The following is a 27066-nucleotide window of genomic DNA, read 5'->3' on the forward strand; positions in this document are numbered from 1 at the left end:
ATAAGGAAGCCATCCACAGATACAGTTAAACTTTAAGATTAACTGTTCCACATTTTAACAAAACATGACGTATAAATACATGAATATGTAAACAATTATTATTTTATTAGCTTAGTATTTTATGAACCATAAAAAGGTATGTCTAAAGGCTCTATGCCACCCTACACGTTATTGTAGGTCCAGTTTAATATGCAACTCAATTTATTATGATTTAGATATGTAACGGGTCCCTGCTCCGTCTCTTTTTCAGCGGAAGGGTCCTTGGCCCAAAAAACGTCGAAGAGCCCTGTAGAGGCCATATATATATATATATATATATATATATATATATATATATATATATATATATATATATATATATATATATATATATGCATATATACATATATATATATATGTATATATATATACATATATATATACATATATATATATATATATATATATATATATATATATATATATATATATATATATATATATATATATATACATATATACACACACACACCTATGTGTATAGGCCAGGAGGGCGCCTGGAAGATGAAATGCTGCCATCTAGTGGACGACTCGCGTTTGACAGTAGCCTATAAGTAGGCTAGATCGTTTTTATCAATGAATTTCCCCATTTCTAGTTGTCGTCTAGTATGGTTTTCAATTTAGTTTGGAGCATTTTGAGTTCTGAAGTCATGTTCCCACTGCAGAACTCCTCTCCCACGGCCGGTCCTGGTGCTCCTACCAGGCGCACCCGTCTGGGAAAATCCGTGCCACGTGACAATGTTTACTTTATCCCTGGGCAATCAGCTGCACGGCGACTGTGTGACAGGACATGTTTTAGGTACCTGATTAATCGATACACATCTGAATAAGTGCCAGACACAGGTGAGTTTGTGTGTATCTGGTGTATCAATCAGAGCTTCTACTTTGATCAAACTTTCAGCTGAAGCGGCTAGGTAACGTTAGCTTAGCTCCGACACCAGTACTTTACTTTTGGATTGAGATGTCGTTCATAATTCTAGTAATTTAATGTTTCCTTGCGGATCGGCAAAAGATCATACCTTCTAAAAACCCGAGGCACAGCGATACCTACATTACCGAGAGTCGCCCTTTAATTCGGCGTCTGTCCAGAACAACGTTAAACTATTCTTTACATGACATTTGAGCTTTTCTAGGGAAATGAGGCGTTACTTCCTGGGGTCTTTCCCCTCGGTAGAGAGCGGCTGATATCATTGTGATTGTATGTTAAGCGAATTGAACAACAGCTTGCACATTTCTTGTAGTTTATATCAAATCTGTTTGAGTAAACAAGGTGGAGAGTTTTACATTTGCTCATATTTACAAGACATTTGGTGTGGATTTCTCGCCATTAAAAAAGACCAAAACGCAACAGTAACAGGTAACCTAGCAAAACTAGCTAGTCAGTGTGGAAATAGGTTAAGCTAATGCTAACGTCAAACTGAGATGCTGACGACTGTTACTTTTTCTCTGACTGATGTCATCATTTCATATATTACCGGCCACTTTTTTGGCCAACACGGTATTTGGCTCATAACGAAAGTAGCTAGGCCAACGTGTCAAAAGTTTCACTTTCGGTAATAATTATATTTAGTGTTTTTACTCTCGAAACAAACCGCTAAGCTACTGTAGGTTGTGATATATCATGCAGATACATGTTGTAATATTTAACTTAACATTTCCAGTATTATTTAACATGCAGGTTTCCTACTTAATGTCATCCAGCTTTTTATTTAAGAAAAAAAAGTTCTTAAGAGGGAATACTGCACATTAAATAAACTTTAAAAAATAATAGTTTAGATCACTGTTGGCTAAATTAAATTATGTAGAAACAGTTCATTCATGAGCAGGGGAGATACTGTACGTGCCAGTTTCCTCCTTCATTTTCATGTCCTGTTTGTCCCACTCTCAGCTGAATAAAAGCGATGAGCGCCTCCAGGCACCGAGCCAGGGATCTATTGGCCACCTACGATCACAGTCTGGAGCAGCAAATTGTGGGACGAGGCTCCAACCTGGCATGCAGAGATGAGGAGCTGTGGAAGCAGGTGGAGGGCTTGCTGAAGGACGGAGATGCTCAGGAGACCCACTGCCTGGGTCTGGATCCACTGAGCGTGATGGAGGAGTCGCTCACAGCAGCCGCATCAACAACAGCAGCCAGTGCAGGGCCAGCCAGAGCCAGAGGTGGGCTGCAAGGCCTGGCTAAAGCTTTCGAGGTCCTGGAGCAAGCAGCCTTAAACCTGTACCTTGGCCCCTGGAGGGACGAGTACAAAGTAGTCAAGGTTGGCTGAAAAAAGAGTTGCACATTGAATTTCTGATTTTTATTTGTGTTAAGAAATAATTTTACTGCTGAGTTTCTTCTTTCTAAGTATTAGATGGATGGATGGATAGATAGATAGATAGATAGATAGATAGATAGATGAATGGATTTTATTAATCCCAAATTGGGAAATTACTCTGATACAGCAGCAAGTTACAAGGACATACTTACTCACACATGTACAGAAAATACAATAAATATACTAGAAATAATAAATAAGATGGCAAAGATAAAAATGCCAGAACAAAGTATACTTAAAGGAATGAAAATAATGTGCGTGTATAAGTGTAGAATAAAATGTACACAATACATACAATGTGAAGGGTTTCCCCCAGAAAAGTTGTTTTGACAGGTGTCTTTTTGTGACGACCCGGACAGTCCCAGGCTGATGGCAGCGTTAATTTGGAGCCCAATAGTTTCTGTGATCACAGATCCATGGAGGGAATCGCAAAATTGAGAGTTTAAATAAGCTATAAGACGGATTCCAGAAGGCTCTACATTAAATCAGAGCTAAAAGCTAACTGGAGATTAAAAAAATATGACTACATCTAAGTTTCCAACCGAACTGTAACTGAAGTTTTAAAAAACGTCTTGAAATACATACAAAAAATAACTCCCAGTGGCCTAGGCCTGGTGGGGTGAAACTTTGGTTTGCAGTACACTCCGGGGGAACCCTGATGTCCCACCAGCTCCATACATGTTTTTTTTATCCACATACTATTTACAAGTCCAATGTTTTTTTTTTCAACTCTGACAACAATAAAAATCCATTGTTAAACACTCAGTAGTTTTACTTTTGGGCGTGACAGACAAAATCATAACATTTCCAATTTTCTGATTGTCTTTTGTGTCCTAGATGTACTCTGGTATGTTCACCCACTATATCAGACCGGTGCTGTCGATGCCACAGATTGAGAAACTCTTTGGCCTGCTAGGATACCAGCCCAGCTCGTCTCGGCACGAGCAGCTTCGTCTCCTGTCGGCCAGAGTCAGTCCTGCCTCTCTGGAGAATCTCCTGGGCTTGTCGTGTGCTTTCTTCCTCGCCCGCTGCGAGTGTCGCCTCCTTCAGACGGCTCTGGGGAAACACGTTGGCGAGGCCCAGTGGGAGCTGAGCGTGGTCAGAGAGAGGCGGAGAGGAAACAGCGTACAGGTATGTCTGCCTGGCATTGGGCTAATTCCTCTATCAATCATGGGAATCTATAACACCTGTTTTGTGGAGGTGTATATTATGGAGAATATGGGATGCTTTTCCTCTTTTGCTGCCCCACTAAGCCAACCCATCCGGTGGGTCAGTCATTACAAACTCATGCTGTGTTGCCAGACATTGTTTTTATTCTATTGGAGATCTCAAAGTTTCCAAAGTTGCCAAATTATTTGTTCGGACACACATCCCACATAGACAATGGGATGTGTGTCTGAATGAAGAGGTGACAAAGTGTCAGAAATATGTTGACCCATACGGTCGTGTTCAGCTAGGGCTTCGTCAAACTGCTCAGCTTCGGTGATTTGAGTGAAAGTGAACTAGGGCTGCACAACATATCGTTTTTTTTATCATCATCGCAATATTAGCTTGTATTGTCTATTATATAGATCTTCAAGAGGAGGTCCGGGACCCTTAGGGGGTCCTCAGAGTTACTGCAGGGGCCCCAAGTTATTGTTTAATCATAAAAAAAAGTTAATGTCTGAAAATATACATAAACATGAGTCCAACATATTATTAGCAAAGATAAATTGGCCTATTTGTGATTAGTTTTTAAATGTACACATTGATGACGGTAAGGTACAGTTAAGCTTAAGGATTGACTGTGCTACATGTATGTTTAACACTAAAACATGATGTATAAATGTATGAATGTCAATAATTATTTTAATAGCTTAGTATTGTATGCACCACAAAAAGGTATGTGTAAAGGCTTTAGACCGTCCTTCACTTTATTGTAGGCCCAACTCTGTCTCTCTTTCAGGTAAGGGGTCCTTGGCCTAAAAATCATTAAAGACCCCTCGTCTATTACAAACCTCCTGCTACAGTTTGCGAATTTGTGTTTCCTAGGATGGCGAAAGCATGTCCCGCCTTACTCTGCCTTACTCTGCCTCTGATTGGCTTACTCATACTTACCAATATCACGCAACGATTAATCGTTTAATCTTTGCAACTCTACAGTTTGGTGTTGAATACATTTCCTTCCACATCTGTGAGTCTCATTTACTGAGTAGCCTTGCTAATATTATATGTCTCCTATACTTTTGAAATATAAATCTAGTTTAGATGGGCTTCTAGACTTATAAAATGCAACAGAAATCTTGCTAACTGCATCTTTGAATGATTTTATATTTTGCTTGGATGCCCCTGGAACCAAACCTGTTCTCCCAGGGTATTGTTTGAAATACCCAGCCCTAAGTGACACTCATAGTCTTTCACTATTACAGTTTTAAAATCTCACTGCTGTGGCCACATTTCAGTCAGTACCAAAAAAGGATTGAGGTTTGATACTTGGCCCTACACCACTGTTTGGGAACAGCAGAATGCACTGAACACAGCATCAACAGGATCTAATCCTAGTAAACAGGAAATGCATTGAAATAGTTGAGAATTCATTGTCCATGCATGTCAACAGGTGGCCCTGGACAACACCAAGAAGACTCTGGATGTCAACCAGCCACTGATGGAGCCCTTTGATGGAGAAGTGGATCTGTACACGGACGAGCATGTTAACGGGGGGCAGAGGGAGCCGGTTGGTAATGATGACGAGAGTCCGCGCTCTTTAACCTGGGTGACTCCAAGCAGCATATCACCCTCTGCTGCCAAAACACACAGCAACGGAGTCCGGTCCTTGTCCTCCTCATCCAGTGCCCTCTCCGCTAGAGACAACGTCTGCATCTCTACACTCAACTGCCAGCTGACTAAGACTTCGCCACTGGAATCGGTGATTACCAGAAGCTCCTCGGCCAGCGGGCGGCAAAGCAGACGTTCCTGGGAGGAGTCCAGGTTTGACGAAGCGGACTCGCAGTCACGCAGTCTGCAGGGAGAAGCAATGGGGCTTTGCAGGAGCGAGGCGGAAGCCGACCACCTTTGCAGCTGTCTCCAATCTTCTCCTCGTTGCCCTCAGTCAGTCTGTGTTGAATGCAAAGCCTTGCACAACATTACCTGTGCCTTATTCCAGCGTTGCTACATAGAGGGCCACTGCATTCTTCCCTACCCTGACAATACCGAAGAGATGAAAGAATCGTCGCCACAGGATGGGAGCCTCAGGGTGAGTGATATGAGCGCATCGCCAACTCTCACCAGCAGCAGCGCAGCAATGTCCTCCCTATCTCTGCGTGATGACCCCAAGTCAATAATTCCATCTCATCATCCAATCAGCTACCATGGCTGCTGCGACCTCGCCCAGCTGGACCCCCAGGTCCTGTGTCTCAGCTGCGGCGTCTTCCACTCTGGTTCCTGCAGAGATATAGACTTCTGCCAGAATCACCACAAGATCAAGCCACTGGGAGTGTGCTCCTGTGGGAGGGCCTGCTTCAGAAAGCCCCTGGTTCTGTGCAGATATTGTGGAAACGAGTATTGTAGCGATTGTTGGTACAGAAATCCTGTTGTGTGCACCTGTGGCCAAACTTTTGACCAGTCGTCTTCTGTGTGATTTGTATTTGAAAGGTATTGCACTAATGAGGCACAGCTAGCAAAATCACAGTGCCTTAAATATGTGTATTGGAAACAGAAATCTTTTTCTTTTTTTTATCAAGTGAAATATATCTAAATTCAAATGTTGCCTTGACACTACTGAAATGTAGTATTGAGTGTGCTCCAATTTTTCTATTTTGGTCCTCCTTTCTGAGACTCTGATCACTCTGTCATCATGGGCACGTTCAATCTCAAAACGTTGTGCACCATCTTGCTACTGCTCCCGGGTTAAAGGACACGTTTCCTCAGAACGGTGTAAAGTGTGCAACGAGCTTTGAGCTACGTCTTCTCTCACTTTGTGGCTGTGTCAGAGATGTTACCCAATCAGCAACGACGAGTATGTAAACTCGTAATAAAAAGGCAGTGCACTGAGCACACAGCAGGGTACTCAACGCATCCGCTTTTTCAGTTAAAAAAAGTTTTGCTACATTTTGTCTGGGCTGAACCTGCCTCTAGTTATTCTGTACGTGGCCATATTTACCATTACCAGCATTATCAACAGGTTATGTATTGTTGAGACTTGTAAGTTGTGATTACAGTTTGTGTTCTTGGTTCACTTAAATGTAATTTAATGTGAAGCACAAGGAAGTTTGTTTTCATCTGTATGTGTTGCCTGCACACAGACTGGAGTAAAAAAAAAGGTCAATACACTTTGTGTCGGTGTTTAATGTGTTTTATAATACATAAGCACCTTACTTTGGTGACACTGGAGTTAAGTATGTACCAGTATAACTCCTGGAAAATCAGTTATCCCATTTAATATATTAATGAATCATAACCAACACTAATGGCTTGCTGTGTGGCCCAAGGCCCAACTGTCCCCTAATGTTCATTTAGTGTTTTGGAAATGCCATGCTTAAAAAATAAACGAAAAATCTGACAAATACTGTTTATGGACATAAAAGTCATGGAGGTTGACATGCAGAAAGGTGAAAACCTGGATGCAAAGTGACCAGACTACTGAACCATTTCAGAACATTGTGATGTTTTTCCTGGGTCATGCCTGCTCATGTCCCATGTCCAAACTTGATTAGGTTCATGCTCCATCCATTTCTCCATTCACATGTAAAACCAGTAGAATGACCAGTTTTACAAGTTGAACAAAAGGAAGTCATTGAGAAAAATGGATAATCTCCTTTGCTCCATTTTAGTTGTATTAATTCATCGGGATGGTGGCAGACGTTTATGATTCTACTCTTTTTATAATGAACATATCAGCCTCTTTATTCATTAAACATAGACCTGAGGGCTACAGAACATGGCTCTATTGGCTTGCACTTTAATGTGACATACTGCAACATAATTTCTTTGGGGCTTCGGCCCTGCAGCTTCTGCCATTCCCAGAAACTTCACTGCCAGTGATGGATTTTCAGTTCACAATGATCCTGACATCGAGCTATTATTCCAACCAGAATCAGAAACTAAAGTTATCACTTTCTGCAAGCAACAAGATTTTTCACATGAAAGATTAAGCAGACACCACCTGCTCAAAACAGCAAATGTAGAAGCTTTCATCAAGACAATGTAGGTTAATTGGAGTTGAGTAAAACTTAAATCAAATCACTGCATGTGATCAGATTTAGAGATTCTTATGTAAATGTGTATGCTCTGTCCTAAGGATCTTCTATTCATTGTGTGCCTGCCAGTTGATGTTGATGAAGGTCTTGCTGTCCATACGGTCGATGTAGAGGACCCCATCCAGGTGGTCCATCTCGTGCTGGAGGATACGAGCTGGCCAGCCAGTGGCCTGCACGGTGACCGCTTCCCCCTTCTCATTCAGACCTGCAGGGTGAGCATGCAGAGGGACAAGAACAACATACAGAAATGAATCAGAATTTTTTTTTATACATGTTTTGGATGAATTACAAAGCCAGATTTTACTCAATGTTCTTAGTTTTTCATAGGCTGAACAGTCTCAGCAAATGAGACTTTGGCACAAAATTATTTAGAAGTCACAAAAACACAGGATTAAGCTATAAACATCCATACCAGACACTTCCACGGACAGGTAGCGTGGAACTGTGGCAGAGAAGCCTGAGATGCTCTCACAGGCCTCCTGAAAGAGCACGGGCCGTCCATCGAGGACCCTCAGCTGGGGGTTGACAAAGATCCTCAGGGGCTGGATGGAAAGACCACGGGCCTCCCTCGATGCAGGCAAACTCTCTTTCAGCATCTTCTCGGGATATTCCAGGGCCAGGATGCGGAGTGGTACCCCAATCTGAGGCGCGCTCAGTCCCACGCACTCAAGTTTCCGCATCACTTTCACCAAAGTGTCGATGACCCGTTGGATCTCAGGACCTGTTATCGACGTAGAGTCAACAGCGGCCGCATGTGAACGCAGCACTGGGTCGCCTACCTGGCACACATGACTGTATGGAGGACAGGGAGGGGGTATGATCTTGCGTTTCATGTACTGAAGATAGGGGCGCACCTTGATGCTGCTGGAGTAAGAGTGACTGCAGGGTACAGGCGACCGGGGCGAGATGTTTGGGTGACAAGCAGGAGTCACTATTGTTAATCTCGGCCCGACACCGCAGCGAGGCACTTTGGACGCACAAAGTCTGAACCCCATCCTGGAGCGCTGGAGCAGGAACACACATGATTTTGCGTTCATGGTAGTGCTGAAGGTGGGATGACGTATCACATGAAAGAGGGGTGACGCACAGCGCTGTAGGAGAAATTATACAAAAGAAGGACATTTAGTTAAATTCTTAACCCTGTAGCGTGAAGACCCAATGGCACATTTTGAGATTTTATGAGATTCCTGCTTTGATGACAATGGCATATTTGTTCAGGCCCAATCTTGCCCCAGTGCTTGATACACTATGTGTCCAAGTTTGAGCTGCAAAGATGAATTGATTAGTTGTCGATTTTTAAATGAATCCCCAACTATTATGATAAAAAAAATCTCCGATTCCAGGTTTTTAAATGTTAATGTTTTCTAGGTTCTTCTCTCTTCTGTGACAGTAAACTGAATATCTCTGAGTTGTGGACAAAACAAGACATTTGAGGACGTCATCTTGGGCTTTGGACAATACCTATCGACATTTTTCACAATTTTCTAACATTTTATAGACCAAACAACTAAGCAATTAATATTATCGATATCAATTACAACAATCGTTAGTTGCAGCCCTATCCAAAAGTGTGTGTGTGTGTGTGTGGAAAGACAAATAATACACCTGTAAAATATTATTGTATGCTGTATTGTATGTAGCATCACGGTTTCCCTTATTAGAATTAAAGGGCCTTGCACAAACCATGAAAACAGGCCCAGACCAGAAGTCTGTCAACAGGTGTATCAACACACTTTTTGCTGTTTTGTCAGTTGGTAGAGCGGGCGCACGCATGCAGAGGTTTATTCCTCGATGCAGAAGGTCAAGGGTTCGAGTCCGACCTGTGACGGTTTTACTGCACGTCTTCCCCCCTCCCTCCTATCCATTTAAGGCGGAAATGCCCCAAGAAAAAAAATATACTAATACATTTAAATTATTCTAGCTACATAGTCCTTCCATTTCCACAGTGTCTACTACTACCACAGGTAGTAGTCTTTTGTCAGATATATATATATATATATATATATATATATATACACATATATTAGAGATGTAACGATACCGATACTGGTATCGGTATCGGCTCCGATACTGCCTAAAACGCTGGTATCGGTAAGTACTGGAGTTTATGTACCGATCCGATACCACCTAATAAAGCCTAAAGAAAATCTACGTTAAAGTAGTTTATTTATGTTCTGTTTCCGTTATAACTGACGGTCAAACTGGATAATAAAAGAAAGTTCTGGGGCTTATTGTTTGGTTTTTAAGAGTTTAACCTGAGCCAGACCGACAACAAAGATAGAAATAATATCACATACATACAGGGATAGTAGTATACAGTTGTTAAAACATAATAAAATATATGACACACTGGTATCCGGATCGATTTTCGGTATCGGCCGATACGCAAGTTCAGGTATCAGAATCGGTATCGGGAAGCAAAAAATGGTATCGGGTCATCTCTAATATCCATGTATATTAGAGATGGCCCGATACCATTATATATATATATATATATATATATATATATATATATATATATATATATATATATATATATATATATATATATATATGTATGTTATTGTTTTTTTTCACCTGTTAATGCAAAACATATGCGGTTAGTTTGGCACAGCGCTTCCTCCGTACTTTTGACAGTCAAACACATGGATATCAATGGCAAACACCGCCGACGGGATACGCAGGTGCTCCGAAACATGCACACTGCATACGCGCATATTCAACAACAGCTCAAGCCCACAGTCGTTAGCATGTTGGTGCAGTTATTTGGAATACTAGCTACTTAGCGTAGCTACTAAGAGTAGTAGTGGCACATTCAAAGAGGTTGTAGAGTTCCGTTACCTTACACTAACGTGTGAGCCTTCATGCTAACTGAAAAGGACCAAATATTCAGGACTGAAGGTGAAAGAAGCGGGGGAAGAGATGTTCACGGCTCTGTCTTACTAGTTCCAGGTCAACAATGTAAACTTCACAATAAAAGTCTACACGTGTTGTGCACGTAGTTATCAGAGCACACAGAAAACTTTATTTTGAAGGCCACTCAGGTCGACAAGGAAGTCATTTGTAACATTTTTCAAAACGAACCAAACGGTCCCAGAACGGGGACATCCGTAACTTGCCGGTACATGTCCAGCTGTATGTGTATTTGGCAGCCCATTCATGAATGGGAGTTGAAAAGGGATGAGCGGGCCGTTAGCCGGTGCTTTCCCCAGCGGTGTGTGCGGTACACTGAGCATCTGATGGAGGGAGTGGAGCTGCAGTTTGCTGCCGACAAATGTTTGGAGGATTTCCCAAAGTTCCCGCTGTGGATCATAGAGTATGTCTGGGCTCACCAGATGATCGATATACAGGAAGGTTGGTTTATTATATTACTACCCAGTTAACTTGTCTATTACGTTTATAGTATTAAGGCTTAATTATTAACGTTATAGTTAAATTATTATTAGCATTATAGTCATTTTGCGTCATTTAAATGATTGCAAACAGGCGCGAATTTAGTAGAACTGCAGATGACGATCGAAAACACCATTTCAAATATGGTCTGGGACTAGTCGGTGCCTAAAAATAATTGAATTAGATACCACCACCCCCCCCCCCCACGCCAAATACAGTGGTACAGGGTATGTGATGATGTGGGGGGGCTATTTTAATCCCAAAGGCCAAGGGAACTTTATCAGGATGCATAGTATCCTGGATCCATGAAATAACTGGCCTTTAAAAATAAACATCTGTGGGAATTTAACATAGGGGTGGACTGACTTATGCCCCCTGTATTTTAAGGAAGAACATTTTTTTATTTATGATACATTATTCATTCACAAAGAAAATTGGTGTCCTTAAAGGTTGGATTTTTCCTAATTTTTTTTAACTAAGGCATTAAGATCAATTTCCAAAAGATGATTTTTTTATTCTTCTTTTTAGTCAACTTTAGCATGGGTTCATAAACTTATGAGCAGCACTGTACGTGCACCTACGTCTTCCACAAACCTAGGGAAACACTGCTTTTGACAGTTTCAATGAAAGTAAATCCCGAGGGGATGTGACATGCTTTATTTTGGTTCTTTACAGTTGTGGACCCTTCCAACTGGCCCGATGTGGACTCCCAGCCTCTGAGCCTTGAAGATTCCTGGAGGCTGCGTGTTGCCTCTGCCCGGGTCTATTCCACCGTGAAGACCAGGGACATGGAGCACTTTGAGAGAGTGATGGGCTTTCTGGAAGCTACTTACACACTTCTACCCAGACTGGTGGCTCCCATCAAACACATGAAGATCATGTTTGGCCTCAAGACCATGGTATGGAGATGAGTAGTGGTAGCTTTCATCATTTGACTTAAGCTTGATTTATGGTTCTGGGGAGGCTCGACAAAGCTTTCTCCGTAGCCTACGAGAGAGAGAGAGAGAGAGAGAGAGAGAGAGAGAGAGAGAGAGAGAGAGAGAGAGGGAGAGAGAGAGAGAGAGAGAGAGAGAGAGAGAGAGAGAGAGAGAATAACTCGTGCTTATGTTCCATCTGCAGGTAATTATTGGCTGTGTTTCTATATATTTTTTTCTGTTTCACACTTTATGTTGATCTCCATCTCTCTCTCTCTCTTATTGTCTCCCCATCCAGGTCATTATGTGGATGCTCAGGGAGGGCCGAGGAATGGTTGATACTGTGTTTAAAATCAGCAAGTTCTTCCCAAGTAAACTACCTCAATACCAAGATCAATGTGTAAGTGTCCAACTCTGGAACAATCTGTTCTGTACATTTTTAAGTCTTTAAAATCTTGGCATATGAACTCCATGACCTGATAATATTGTAGAATAAATAGCAGCCACTTATTTAAATGGATTGAATATTAGAGGACACAATTAAAATGGCTGTCTGGATATTGTTATGTATACAGTATAGCTATTATTTAAAAGTTCAACTAACTTTATAATCAAGAAAGGATATCGTTCACAGCATTATCCAGTTAAGTATGGCAGCTCTATAATAATAATAATAATAATAATAATAATAATAATAATAATAATAATAATAACTTTATGTATATAGCACCTTTTTAGAGTTTACAAAGTGCTGTGACAAACAACCAAAACAGGGGAGCCAAACATTAACAAGACAAAATTGGGTAAATAAAAACAAGAAGATATGAGATGCAAAACATAGTAGTGAGAAGACAAAATCAATAAAAAAACAAATTTAAAACCGGAAAAAAATGTGACAAAGCTAAAAAATATATAGGCATATAAACAATAAAATAAAAAATCCAGATTAAAAAGAGACTACATCACAGGAAAGCAAGTCTTTAAAAAATGGGCTTTAACAAGTGATTTAAAAAAGTGTGATTCAGCGAATTGGAGCCAGACCCAGGCGTGCTTTAAAAGGGATCCGTAAAATCTTAAAATGAATTCTAAAATGAACCGGGAATGGAGCAAAGCCCGGATTGGTGACGGGATTTCGTCCCAGCTGCTGCATTCTGAGCCAGTTGGAGGCGAGAGAGTGACCTTTGGTTGATGCCTGTGCCTAACTACCGTTTACATGAAAAGCTTACTCATTTGTTACCGTTGTTTTGTGTCCTTTTGTCTTGCACAGAGCCAACATGAAATGTTCCTGATGAGGAAGAACCACGTGGACTTCAAGGCTCTGGCACAGGCCCTTGCTATGGACAAGGACAAACTTGAAGATTATATTAAGGTTAGTTTACTTCACCACATTGTCTAATAACAGTAGAAGTAACTGCCAGAATGAGTTAATTTTCAGCAGGGGCGTGCTGATAAACTGTATAATAATCTATAAACTTTGTGGGAACTGTTAAGAGGGTGCTGGAGTGGAATTAGAATCCTCTGGCACTTATTAAAGTTTACTGGGCCGAACCGTAAACTAGGGCTTCAACTAACAATTATTTTAGATTATTGATTTAGATTATTATTGATTAATTTTGCTGGTTATTTCTCGATTAATCTTTTGGTCTATAAAATGTCAGAAAATAGTAAAAAAAAAATGTCCAAAAAATGTTTCTCAAAGACCAAGGTGATGTCTTTAAATGTCTTGTTTTGTCGGTCCAAAACCCAAAGATATAAAGTTGAATATGATATAAAACAGAAAAGAGCAGGAAATCTCCATATTTGCGAGGCTTCTGCCATTTTTGCATGCAAAACGAGTAATCCATATCAAAATAGTAGTCAACTAATCAATTAGTCGACTAATCGTTGCAGCTCTACAGTAAACGGACAAATGGAGATCAACATTGTGGGTTAAAAAAATGTTTTTTGGAAACCCACACCATGTTTGATTTATTCTGTGCAGTAAATGGCCACATGTCAAAGGGTCCTTGAACAAGACGCTGTATATGGCTGTCTACTGCTCCTAATGCTTAGGATGATTTGAATTTCACTACAGGGGTTCTCAAACCAGTGGTGATTTTAGACCCTTTTTAGGGGGGCTAAAATTTTAGTGCTTCAAGTTAGAGTTTGAGAACTTGTCTGTTAGTGACAATGACCGGTTCAAAGAAACCGGTTTAATATCCTGTGTGGCTGTCGCCGATGCTATGCACCTGTAACCCAGTCAAGGAAAGTTTTATTTTCTATTTATTTATTGTTTACAGCTCATTATCATTTCATTTGATTCTGGTAGTCCATAAAGGGACTTTCGTAGTCTTTTCATATGTTCAATATTTTGCATGTATCCTCTGTTAGAATAATACATACATATATTCATTGTTATCCAGTGAAATTACTGATTTAGCGGCGGGGAGATTAACACTTGCAAGGCACTGAGGGCCAGATGTACGTACATTTGCGAAAGCAGCGTTATCGGCACCATGGCCAACCCGCAGAAAGTGCACGCTGTGATACTTCAGCTTACGTCGTATTTACCAAACATCCAGTTCATCGGGTAATCAGCGCCTTTCTCTGCCCACTAAACCTTAGATTGCGCACATTTAAAAGCGCAATTGAATGGCCGATGTCAAAGAAATCCTGCTTGATGTGTGTTATTCGGCATTAGTGGTGATGAAATGTATGTATAGACTAGTGCGCTGTAGCAAAGCGTTAAGCACTGGTGCTATGATATGGCTGAGTGCAAACTGCCATATTCTCACAGCTGATGCTAGGACTGTTTGAAATGATCCTGATGCCAATATTTGTAATGTAGCGAAGAGTTTAACAGCTGCTGGAATGCAATGTGAACGCTGAGTCAGAGATATGATGTCATCTTTGATTTCTTCCAGTAATTGTAATATTGCATGGCTGCTTAATGATTTTGTGTTCACTCAACTGAAAGAGTGTGATCCTTTTGGCAGCTCGTCTCCTTGTCCTATGTCTTGGTCTTGCTGGGATTACTGCCGCCATTTCACCAGGAGGCATATGCCAGGAAACCCACTTCCTGGTTTACACTTGTTTATAAGAGGCGGAGAATTTTCACCGCAAAATAGGCGCACTTTCACGGGCGTTTTTTTTACTGTGGAATACATAATTGGGCGCACTTTACGCTTCCCCTCCCATCTCTTTATGGGAAAGTCCCACTTTCCCCTTGACCCTCCCATGAATACATATGCATGACACGGAAAAAGGCAATGTGCCACTTTCAGTTCCTGTGACAGGCAGTCTGCTCTTTAACCTCAGTGCGGCCTGTTTGTACATACCTCGCCATGCTTTTACGCGCATGTTGCGATACAAATACGCCTGAAGTGGGTGCAAAAGCATTCATACAGTACATCTGGCCCTGTATCCGTGTCACATTCTCATTAAGGGCTGAGCCCCCCTAAAGGTCTGATCCTAGATCACCCCTGTCTCAAACACATCACTCAAAGGTCCGCATCTGATCTTTATTCCAGGTCAGAGGTCGGGAACAATTGGCAACAACAACAAAACATGCGCTCCCTTTTTTGAGCTTCATTTAGTAAAAGTACAGAAGTATTCTTAGCTTCTAGAGTAAAAGGACATTTTTGCATCTTTAAACATTTTTCTCATTTTTTTTTCTGGCATTTTCCCGCCTTATTTCAAAGTTGTTGTTGTTTTTTCTCACTTTTTGACATTTTTGTCCCCTCTTTCAATGTTTTTGTCACCTTTTTTTTCAAGGTTTTTGACAATTCTTTTCATGTATAGACATTACTAACAATTTATTTAAAAAAAAAAAAAGAAAGAAATTAAAAAAAAAGTGACACTTCATAAGGTATTGTATCCATAACACAAGGTATGGGGCAGGTCCAGATTGACTTGCCATTTGGTCCGGATTTTGAGAAGCACTGCAGACTACATTATACCATACGATTTGTATGTGACGGATAATAAAAGTTTCTTCTTCTTTTCTTCTAAATTAAACAAGCTCTTATTACACAAAATGATGCAAAACAAGTTATGCTTCTTAATTACACTGAACCTTGAGACCTTTACTTTCTAGATTTTGGAATGTGTAATTAAACTCAAAGTACTTAACGGTATGCAAATTACAGAAAGTCTGATCGAGGGGTGTATGCAGGTGACATGTTAAGTGCTTGTTGTCTTTCAGAATCAGATGGAGGAGCAGTATGGTGAACATTATGCCCAGAAAGTAGAGGACCGACTGCTGCAATACCTACACCAGCTGGAGACTGTGTTACCAGGAGATACCTACATTGATAAGGTGTGTGTTCTGTGTGGTAGTGTGCGCTTTAATCTGTGCTTGCTGTTGGGGTGTTGCCCAAAACAAAGCTAGGTGACGGAGAGGAGATATTTACTGAATTTGACAAAAAGTATATTGGATTAACATCCCTTACTATATCTTTAAGGTACCCTGGAGGGTTTTCTTGTAGTGTTATTTTTACATTCAGTGTTTCTCACCAAAACACATGTTCTGGTAACCTGACTCCGCCAGATGGATCGCTTGCATTTGCTCGACATATCCATCTGGGAACGTTCCGTTGGAGAACTTTTGGGAAGGGGCGAAAATACTGGTTAGCTGATTGGATAAACCATCTGTCTATCACCTATGTTGGTGATAGACGAGTCAAATCAACCAATCAGATCAACAAAGCGTATGAAAATACAACCACAAGCCCGCCCCTGCTGCTGCAGGCAAAGCATAGCTCGTTAGCTCAGCAAGCAAGCAACATGTCGGTAAAGGATATTTGCCGTTTTGTGTAACGAGAATTTAGGAATAAAAGACACCATTTCAGGTTCCCGGTCCATATTCCAAAAGAAGGATCCAAGAGAAAAAAGCATTATCGAGCGGCTAACAGAATTAGGGCTACCGCTGTCTGAAAATACTGGTTAGCTGATTGGATAAACCATCTGTCTATCACCACCTAAACCCGCTTCAAAACCAACGCTGATTGGCCCGGTCGTTTGGCGAACGGCTCCAAATTTCTCTATCTCAAGATGCCAGACTGATCTGCGAGTGGAAAACTGGAGCTCGCGAGATCAGGACGCTCTCACGAGGCTAATGTTCTGGAGGCCCGCTCATCAAAACATTGCTTCATAGCACCACTAGTGGTCACAAACTTCTGAGAACACAAAGGGCTGTAAAAATGACAACACTTGAATTGCCTCTGATATCATGATATTAATTTCTCATTGATTGCATTTTTTGAACTAGATACTGAAGCAAGAAAACCCTGCGACTGAGGAGGAGAAGCTGTTGTTGGAAGTCATTACCTCTGACTCCACGAACATAGCAACAACTCTAAAGAAACTGCTGCACTGTGGTGAGAAATACAAATAACATGCAAGCTCACTTCATATATGTATAGAGAAAAACTGCATACTGAGGGCTAGATTTATCAAGCCGTTAGCGCCTGTTTCCAGGCGCTAATTGGTCGCAAAGTCGGACGTAACCGATGCGGGCTATTTACTAACAGGGGACACTTGGGTAAAATGGCAGATTGTCTGCCGCATGAGCGAGAAGAGACAAGTTGCGCTTTCAATATGCGTTCGTGGGAGGGTCGTGGGGAAAGTGGGAGTTCCACCCAAAAAGGTGGGAGGATAAGCGCAAAGTGCCCCTAATTATATATCCCGTGGTATTTACAAAGACTGTCAGTAAGAGCGCGCCTCTATTCTGCGGGGGAAACTCTCCGCCTCTTAAAAGCAGGTCTAAACCAGCCGCAGTCGAGTTTCCTCGTAGACCTTTATGTCGCTGGTGAAATGGCAACAGTCATTTGAGCAAGACGAAGACATAGGCGAGGCTGAAAATATTTTTAACACAAGAATCACACTTTGTCAGTGAACACAACATCATTTAGCGTTACAGATCAAGCAGCCGTGCAATATTAGAGTTACTGGAAGAAATCAAAGATGAAATTGAATCTCCCACTCAGCGTTCACATCCCATTCCAGCAGTTGTTAAACTCCTCGCTACATTACAGATATTGGCATCAGGATCATTTCAAACAGTCATAGCATCAGCAGTGGGAATATCACAGTCTGCACTCAGCCGTATCATAGCACCAGTACCGCTTTGTTACAGCGCAATCTACGGTCTAGTGGGCGGAGAAAGACGCTGATTGGCTGATGGGTGTCAGGGTTGATAAATACTACGCAAAATGTGGAAGCATAGCGTGCGCTATTACCGAACTCGCATAAACAGACGCAGCGCAAACTGCGCTAGTGTTAGTAAATCAGGCCCTGAGTACTTTAAAAGAAACAGAAAATACAGAAAGTCATGGACTCAGTGGACGTACTGTAATTCCATGACACAATGTGTCTTGATGTATGAAAGTAATGGACAAGGCATCTCATCCCCTATTTTCCAATATAAGGACACCTCAGAGGGCATTATTGTCTGGATAATTCCTGAAAAATATGAACATGTCAGCAAAATGCTTGACATAAAACATGTGACCAAACAGAAATTAAATTAGAGTACCAAGTTGGTAGTTATCTTAAAGATATTCAGTTTATTTCTGATTCCTGTTTTTATTGTTTGTTTTCTTTCCTCAAGACTGCAGAGGGTGGGGGGTGGGCGAGGGTTGTTGTTGTTGTTCTTGTTCGATTGTATTTGTCTGTTCTGTATGTTTAAAAAAAAAAAGATATTCAGTTTACTGTCATAGAGGAGTGAAGAAACTAGAAAATGTTCACATTTAAGAAGGTGGCATCAGAGAATTCATAGAAAATGACTCAAACCGATTAATCAATTATCAAAATTGCTGGCGATTAATTTAATAGTTGACAACAAATCATTGAATCGATTTAATCTTTGCAGCTCTGCATTTGTTAATCAAAATGCATTACCTTTCTGTTCCTTTTTAGATGTTGCTTCCTGTCATCCGGGCAGGATTTCTCAGTCCTCAGCAAATGGAACGAATGGAATGGAGAGCTCTCAACTCTCAAAGTCTGCTCGGTATGGCAGCTCTTCAAAGGCTCTCCTCAAGTCACTGGAAGCCAAGACTCGCCCACAGTTACAGCCAGAGGTTTTTCGTGGAGGAGAGGCGGCTGATCAAGTTGTGTCCAAAGACAACCCTCTTTTGTTGAAGAATGACAATGTTTCCGATGTTAGCAGACATCAACAAACCGAAGAGGATGGTGAGGTAGTCAAGAGGATGGAGGAAGACGCCATTGACAAGGAAAAAGAGGAAATCAGTCAGAGGAGCAATGAAGGTGGTCAGGAGGCTTCCTCCTCCCCTCAGTTCTGCTCTAAACACCAACGATGGGTGAAGAGCATCCTGCAGGAGTGTCCCGACGAGTGCTCTGAAGAGCTGCTGCTTCAGGCCAATGTTTCTTCCTCTCCTCCACTGTTTCAGTCGTCCTCGTCTACCACTTCATCACAAGACCTTACGCCCTCTGACCTCAGCCCGTGCCCCTCTGACCAACAGCATCCATCTTCACAGACCTCATCTCAGGCATCTAAACAAGCAAACCCTGAAGATGAGCAGAAGCCTGGATCAGCAAGTGATGCGTCTCAAACAAAACTTCTACCACAGCCCTCTTCATCCAGAGACCCTCAGCTGCCCGTCCTGTTGTCGCCAGTGGTCCGGCTGATAGACATTGCCTCCGTCGGAAGGATCTACCCTAACTTTAAACCCCATCAAGTAGCTCCAAATCACTGTGCCATGTCTAGTAACGAAAGGGCAGATTCTGCTTCCTGTCCTTGGGTACTAACTTCTCCACGCCGCTATGCGTCAAAGAACAATACCATACCTCGAGGAACAATGAAAGACTTCATGTTTGACCAATCAGACACTGTGGCCCCAACAAATCCCCTGAACAAAATGTACAAAGTGCAAACGGCTCCTTTATCTCATGATGCATCTACCTCAACCAGCTGTCAACCACCAACTCAACGTCTTTTTTCCAAACTTTCAAGAAAGTTCAGAAGGGCTTGTACTACCACCAGACATTCACAGGCTCTGGACGGATTCTGTCAAAACCCATTACCTGAGCAGTTCAAAAAGGCCCCAACTACCTTTAGGACGAGTTCGCCCTTACGTGACTTCAATGTCTGTAGGTTTCCAGAAGGTTCTACCTATACTGCTCAATCAGGGACTCTATCGTCAGTCTCTGCTGCTAACCAAATCCCTTTATCACCTGAATTAACTCGCCAAGTTGTCCCTCAGAACTCCGTCAAACCTCATCCTCACACACACAATATCCCTCCTTTTCAATCAAACACCCTACCATGCTCCACTGTCGTCTCCTCTACCTCCAACTCCAATTGCCCGACCGTCAGTTCTGAGACCAGCAGAGTCCTCAGAGCACAGCTGAGGTTATCCCTGCCAAGTCAGGCTGTGCTGCTGCAGTCCAAGCTGCTCCAGCCCTATGTGACTCTCCACAGACTGAGCACTCAGGAGTGTTACAGAGTGACAAAACAAAGGTCCTCCACCAGAAATGTAGATCCTGTGGTACAAGTCAGCAATGATGAGGACAGGAGGGAGGATGAGGAAGAAGATGCAGATTCCTCTTTTGATCTGAACACTCTTTACTCCAGTCATTCTTCAAGTAGTGACATCGAGGACTCGCTTGATTGCGACCCCGATTACAAACCGTGCTTCAATAAGAAAAGACTTCTCTTAGAGTATGAGACTGCAAGGATCCTGAATCATATATGAAACATTTGAACAATCAGATTTTAGCATGACCTACACTGGCTTTTTGACACCAATACTGATATTGATATTCAGAGTTTAAATAGGCAGGTAATGATATATTGACCAATAGTATTTTCTTTAACATTAACAAACAATCTTGATATGCACCATTACATTTTTTTTCCCCAGAATTCTGGACAAGATAAAGAAGTGGTACATTTTATAGTGTAGAATTGCCAGTGCTCTCTGATGGATACAATATTTAAGGGTGACACTGTTTCTGAATGACCACAAACCTAGTTTTTACATTACACATACTTAGAAAGCCACCATCTTGTTTCTATGGTCACTTATTATGGTATTATCTTGAATGTTTGGGTTTTGTAACCATAAATAAATAAATAAATCCATAAAATGGTTTATGGAGGTAGATTTGTTGACAAATCAAAATAAGTAACCCAGTGGGCTTCTCAACCCAGCCTTGTGTTATGTTATTTGTTTGTCAGTCAGTCGGCCCAGCAACACTTTGGTCCACGCTGAAATATCTCTACAACTGTTAAATGGATTGCCATGAAAGTTTATGAAGGCTTTTATGGTCCCTTTTATGGAGGATAACATACAATAATAATCCTACTGCTATAAGCAGATCAAAGTTGGATTGGCACCACAGACTGTAAAATAATGGACAAAGCTTCCGTGCCTTAAGTGCCTTAAACCTGCATTCTATCTAATATCCAGTAGGGGGCGACTCCACTGGTTGCAAAAAGAAGTCTGTTTCTACAGTCTATGGGAAAATAACCTTACTTCGTGGCTACACGCCAACCTGTCAATCATCACAGAGGCTAAGCAATGCGTATCCATGACACCGTGTACATTAAAATGGCTGTGAACTTGTTTTTGGGTGTTGTCTGTGTTTTCTTCTTAAACTTTGACCCTCTCACTGTGTGTTTTCACTTCATCAAAGTTAATTGGAACATTTGAACAACGTCATCCTCCCCAGCTCCACCCTTGTGTCAAAAATCGTCACATCCAGTTGCAAAAAAACAAGATGGTGACGCCTGTATCGCCAAAATCAAGGCTTCCACAAACCAATGGGTGACGTCCGCTATTTTTACAGATTATGAATGGCACACCATATTGTACAGTCATGATTCCAAAATTATATATCCTGATGACTTTTGTGATCCCCTGACTTTTCCCATTGCACCACCATGAGGTTCATGTTTGTGGTTTTGATTTGACAAATATCAGATGAACTGCCATGAAATTTGGTACAGTAATTCATTAGTCTGCGTTCAGACAGACTTTAGCTTATTTGTTTAATACTTTGGGTTATGACCTGCAGAACTAATGACATTCCCATCAGCCTCAGCTGTACTATATGTTCACTTCTAATCAGCAAATTTTTACTTGACAAATTACAGACATGGCTGATTAAGATCAGAGGCAACTTCTGTAATTATTACAAATGACTAGAGGTCACCAGGTAATACTAATCCTGTGCGAATAGGGCTAGAGCCATAAGCATGGCTGCACTTTAGAATCATAGACTGAATCTCATCCCAATTATTTGATAGCTCTTTGACTCCTCGGCTGAACCGGACGTTGTTCTGTCCCTCTGTGGGACGTACCCTTAGTCTTGTCCTTTTAAGGGATTCCATGAGGAACCGTATGCAGTTAGGTGTCCCTATTAGTGTTATGTGGAATATAATTTCTATATTGTACATATATATGTATTGTAGTGCACTGTATATGCCCAGGGACAACTGATGGAAATTAGCAATTCAAATTATAAAGGTGGGTGTCTTCCCTTTAGTCTCCATAACATGTCATAGCATGTTACCACTTTATGTACCACTGTTTATTTATCATACAGACTGAAACTCAACTTCTAATAAATCAGAAACTAAACACACCAAAAAAAGTATGAACTAAATACAAAATCTAATGTACTGTATATAGCCTATGTCATAATTTATTGTTTTTATAATTTGTTGTTGGTCTGTCTATGTACTGGAAACACCAATGGTTGAGGCACGTGTGCATCACTTAAAAGTGTCCCTGGAAACACTTCCGTTGTGTTGTGGTGTATTTGCGTGCGTTTTCTTTTAGTTGCATACTGTGGTTTATTAGCATGTGTTTTCTTTTAGTTGCGTGCTGTGGCCTCTCAGGGCCACCGTAGGCGCATCCACGTGATACAAGTCTTCCGTGATCGCACACCACGCAGTTGCTAGTAGCCAAGGAGGAGACGGAGGGTTAAAAAAACATGCTGGACTCTTCAGAAGAGGTCATCATCTTCACTCGAGTTTCTACGTTACTACACCATTTTCGGAACATAGCCATACTGAGAAATACAGAGAGAGTTTTGTGGAGTTGATAGTCACCCACAGTTACCCATTAACTTATTCCCTTATGTCATGCAGAGATGGACCTACAGTATACCCCCATGGACTGCCCACTGGGAGCCACGTCTACTTTTTTTGGCCAATTATGTGCCTGTCTCTTGAGTCAGCCAATCAGCTCAGTAGAAGTCCACTCTGTACGCAGGGTTTCCAGTGGTATGACACAACGCCACCTGCATGATGGTCAAATGTATGTACAGTATAAGACAGTTAAACTCCTATAGACCTGAGCGGAATATCACCAAGGGTGCACTGAGGACAACAGTAACGGCCTCTGTTTGCATATGTGTATTTACACAGTGCTGTCATAGGGAATAGTAGATCCAGGTCCAGACTCAGTGGTGGAGGTACAATGAGGACAATTGTTACAGGCTTTTGACCTGATTGATTTGTAAATGTGCCCTTGAAAGATTCCTCCTGAACAGAAAGCTTGAAATGTGTTTCTTGTTCAAATAGACTTTACCTGTGGCCATTCAGTCATTGAAAAGTTTTTTTATTTACACTTTATAATGGATTTCTTATTGGGCAAATGAAGGCCTGGGAAATTATCAAGATCACACATTCCTTAGCAAGTAACTGAATTGAGATCTACAATTAAAGCCACCTTGAGTGAATCAGAGTCTAGTAGTTTCACACTTATTCTTCCATGTCCTTTGAAAGTAGGGTTTTAAACTAATGACCAACCTGTAATTTTACCAAGTTCATGAAGTTATAAAGGATAATCTCACATAATCCTAGCCTAGATTGCTCTACTTCTAGTAGTACTGTATCTCTATGTGAGGTATTATCTCTTCTGTGTATGTATTTTCAAATATTTAGTGGGAAGTTACATCTGGAAGTTAATCTGGAAATATAATCAAGATTGACTCGGGAGTCGAAAGGAACTGCTCAACATTGCATTGGTGTTCTATGGGAAGACTGTAACCCAAACTTTAATTCTAATTCATCAGTTATCAGATGTGATGCTACACAAGTTTTGCACTGGCCTAAAACTGACCCAGCCAGTACCCTTGTCTTCAAGGCCCAACCCAACTGGTACTGCCAAATGTGAGACTTGAACTTGACCCAAAGCTATATTTTCCATTATTTCATTAATTACTGACCTTCGATGATGTAGAAGTGTGCCCCAGGGTTTGTCAGTACTCTGTGATATTACTGTTGGGTGTGTTTTTAAATTATTCAAATTCACAATTCAGATTGAAATTATTCAAATTCAGTTTGTTGATGCAATTATTTCCGTTGAGCAAATTCAAATATAAATTATTCTAATTCAGTTCTAGTGACACTTATTTCTGCTTTGCTAAAATTCTTGTTTGCTCCTGTTCATTTACTGATCTTGTTTTCTTAGGATTTATTATTGCTGTTCATGAGGCATGTACCTTATTTTGTTTGTGCACAAATGCAATGACCCGCAGTGAGAGACCAAATGACCAAGGCAAACATCCAAGGGATATATTGTGCAAGTATTGACTTATTATGTAAGTCTGTATTAAAAGGAAAATCCACCCAAAAGCATGATTTATTTGATGACATTTACAGCCTTTTAGTCAATAAAGCTAAAATACCAACATCCACTGACAAGATGGAAATCACCACTTGAATCGATGAGGTCATCATATTAGTCCCCATGACTGACTCTGGGGGAACATATTATTTCAATTTGAGCTATTACATTCAACACTCCAACAGTTTTAGTAGAATAAACAGAAAATGCTTCTGATTAACACAATGAAATGTGCCTTGTCCCAGAAAATAATATATAATTCTATGTTAGGGTGGCTTTTCAGTTGAAGGCTTGTATCTGTTTATTTATTCATCCTAGGTGTATTAGCTGTGAATGTTTACTGGGTTTCAGTATTGCGTCAGATACATGTGATGTTGCACGTTCCCACCATAAGGGTAAAGAGCAACGACTGATTAAGTAACAGCTTTGTTTTTCAGTGTTTTTAAATTCATTTTTAGTGATTATTTTCAAGAAGATTTTTTAAGATTTCTTAAATATTCTGATTTTCTTTGTCTGTGGAAATGACAATGTCTTAAAGTTTGGGTCCATGGGGTGTGTTGGGTGGCTGTAAGCAATGCTACAGGTACCTGCCACATTGCAGTGTTTGGTACCACCATGAGGGGATGCCTAAACTGGGCACTTTCTTACTTAATGTGTAGCACACACAGTTCTTATTAAACCTCCTTGACAACACAAACGCGCGCGCACACACACACACACACACACACACACAAACATCACAAAGCATGAAACACACATGAAAGCAGCAGGCAGTCAGTTGACACAGCCTAAGCTTTTTATGCATAATGATATGTGATGACATCACCTATATGAAGATTAAAACTATCATTTTGGCTAATCCTGGCAACAAAATAAAATAAGAAAGTGCTACAACTCTAAAAGTCAAAGCTTTGACTATTTTTGATGAGTGCATGTTGACTACCCCACCATGCTGATTTATGAAACTGAGCGGTCTCCCCCCTGATGGAGTACGAGACAATGACTCTGCAGTTTTGGAGGAAAGCTGAGGTCAAACTTAAGGGGCACACAAGAAGCCCAAACAACTCTCACAATAACTTAATCCGGTCCTTTGCTCATGTCATGTTCTGGAAGTAGCGGATGGTGGTATGTTATATATTTTTTTGTATTATTGTTAATAACTCCCATTAATAAAATCAGCTATTATGTTATCCTTTTAAAAAATAATGTTCTACGTAGGGTCAGCCTGGTATAAGCTATGCTCTTGTGCCATAGAACTGTATTGTGAATATATAGATACATTTATTGTTGGTTTTGTGGCTTTCATGGGATTTGTCAATAATAATAAATATGAAATAACCATTTTTAGAATTCATGCAAAATAAAAAATTGTAAACACTTTTCTCCGTTATTACTCTCAAAGGACCTACCTTCACTGGCACTAATTTACTCAAAGGAACTGTAAAATGAACTGATGCTGAGCACGGACACCCCGCAGTTAAAAGAAACAGCTTGACTGACATGTAGCTGTTGTAGTAGTTTTCCACTGATGCTGTTTAAGTGTTACCCCCTTTTTCGCCTCAGTGCCAGCTCACAGTAGAAGGCCTATTGAACATTAACTGCATAAAATGGGATATATTTGAGAAATGCTTTCATTGGTATAACAACACTATATCCTCAGTGTGTTTTGTACGAACTGTTTGTCTGTCTGACATTGATATGATTAAATAATATATAATGATTAAAAACAACATGCTCTAGAGCAGGGGTCACCAACCTTTTCTAAACTGAGAGCTACTTCATGGGTATTTAGTTATACGAAGGGCTACCAGTTTGATACACTCTTCTGAAATAACAAATGTGCTCAGTTTGCCTTTAGTTATAAATGATTATTAATGATTAATGCTACTCATCTATGTGAAGACACTGATCATGTTAATGATTTCTCACAAAATCAATCAATCAATCAATCAATCAATCAATATTCAATTTTCATTTTTAGAACAGGCCTGAGGGCTACTCATGTGGTCCTTGGGGGCTACCTGGTGCCCGCGGGCACCGTGTTGGTGACCCCTGCTCTAGAGGCTCATTCTGGCAGACACTGTGACACATGAAATCATAACATGTTTTGTTGACTCAGGTATTAGCCTTAGTATGTCATAACCATCATGAATATGTAACTTTATGTTTGGGCAGGGAGAATGCTGTCAGAAAAAAAAAAGAGTACGGTTGATGTCCATTTGTGTTCTCTAAAGGTACAACTGCTGGTCGTGTAGCCTACTCTCAAAGGGTCATAGTTGATCCTTAACCCTTGTGTTGGCCTTCCGGCTCAAAATTGAAAATGAACACTTTTTTTGACACTTTTGTCATTTATTTTGCTGCTTTTTAAAAATGTTTTTGTCTTTTCGACCTAGCATTTTTAAACGTTTTTTTCCACTACCAATAACATACACTAACAACAATTTATTTCCACTATTTTTACACTTATTTTTGGAAATTATGTTCAATAAACCTCTTGTATATCTGGAGGAGAGAGACAGACAGAGAGAGGGAGAGAGAGAGAGAGAGAGAGAGAGAGAGAGAGAGAGAGAGAGACAGAGAGAGAGTGGTCCTTGTG

At 40.8% G+C, this 27066-nt stretch overlaps 3 protein-coding genes across 7 annotated transcripts; 2 read left to right on the plus strand and 1 right to left on the minus strand.

Moving 5' to 3' along the window:
• The first annotated feature begins 760 nt into the window (after positions 1-760).
• spata2l (spermatogenesis associated 2-like) lies at positions 761-6658 on the plus strand. 4 transcript variants are annotated; one of them, XM_039809399.1, is made up of 4 exons: positions 761-882; positions 1928-2294; positions 3189-3482; positions 4948-6658. In XM_039809399.1, exons 2-4 carry the CDS (start codon positions 1941-1943, stop codon positions 5965-5967), a joined length of 1668 nt encoding a protein of 555 aa, XP_039665333.1. In that variant the 5' UTR covers positions 761-882; positions 1928-1940; the 3' UTR covers positions 5968-6658. The 4 variants fall into 4 exon arrangements, with proteins under 4 accessions (XP_039665333.1, XP_039665335.1, XP_039665336.1 ...); XM_039809401.1 differs by lacking the exon at positions 761-882 and adding an exon at positions 931-953; XM_039809402.1 differs by lacking the exon at positions 761-882 and adding an exon at positions 980-1237.
• pdf (peptide deformylase, mitochondrial) lies at positions 6657-10543 on the minus strand. Of its 2 annotated transcripts, none has more exons than XM_039809408.1 (3): positions 10432-10543; positions 7998-8676; positions 6657-7790 (listed from the first exon to the last, which is right to left on the minus strand). In XM_039809408.1, the coding sequence occupies exons 2-3, from the start codon at positions 8620-8622 to the stop codon at positions 7633-7635; spliced, it is 783 nt and encodes a 260-aa protein (XP_039665342.1). In that variant the 5' UTR covers positions 8623-8676; positions 10432-10543; the 3' UTR covers positions 6657-7632. The 2 variants fall into 2 exon arrangements, with proteins under 2 accessions (XP_039665342.1, XP_039665341.1); XM_039809407.1 differs by having other exon boundaries at positions 10427-10538.
• Positions 10534-21459, plus strand: LOC120564437. The gene is made up of 7 exons (XM_039809397.1): positions 10534-10939; positions 11654-11877; positions 12191-12292; positions 13160-13261; positions 16076-16189; positions 17141-17249; positions 18790-21459. The coding sequence occupies exons 1-7, from the start codon at positions 10711-10713 to the stop codon at positions 20583-20585; spliced, it is 2676 nt and encodes an 891-aa protein (XP_039665331.1). The 5' UTR covers positions 10534-10710; the 3' UTR covers positions 20586-21459.
• The last annotated feature ends 5607 nt before the right edge of the window (positions 21460-27066 follow it).

This window comes from Perca fluviatilis, chromosome 8, assembly GCF_010015445.1.
Source record: "Perca fluviatilis chromosome 8, GENO_Pfluv_1.0, whole genome shotgun sequence".
Taxonomy (NCBI): domain Eukaryota; kingdom Metazoa; phylum Chordata; class Actinopteri; order Perciformes; family Percidae; genus Perca; species Perca fluviatilis.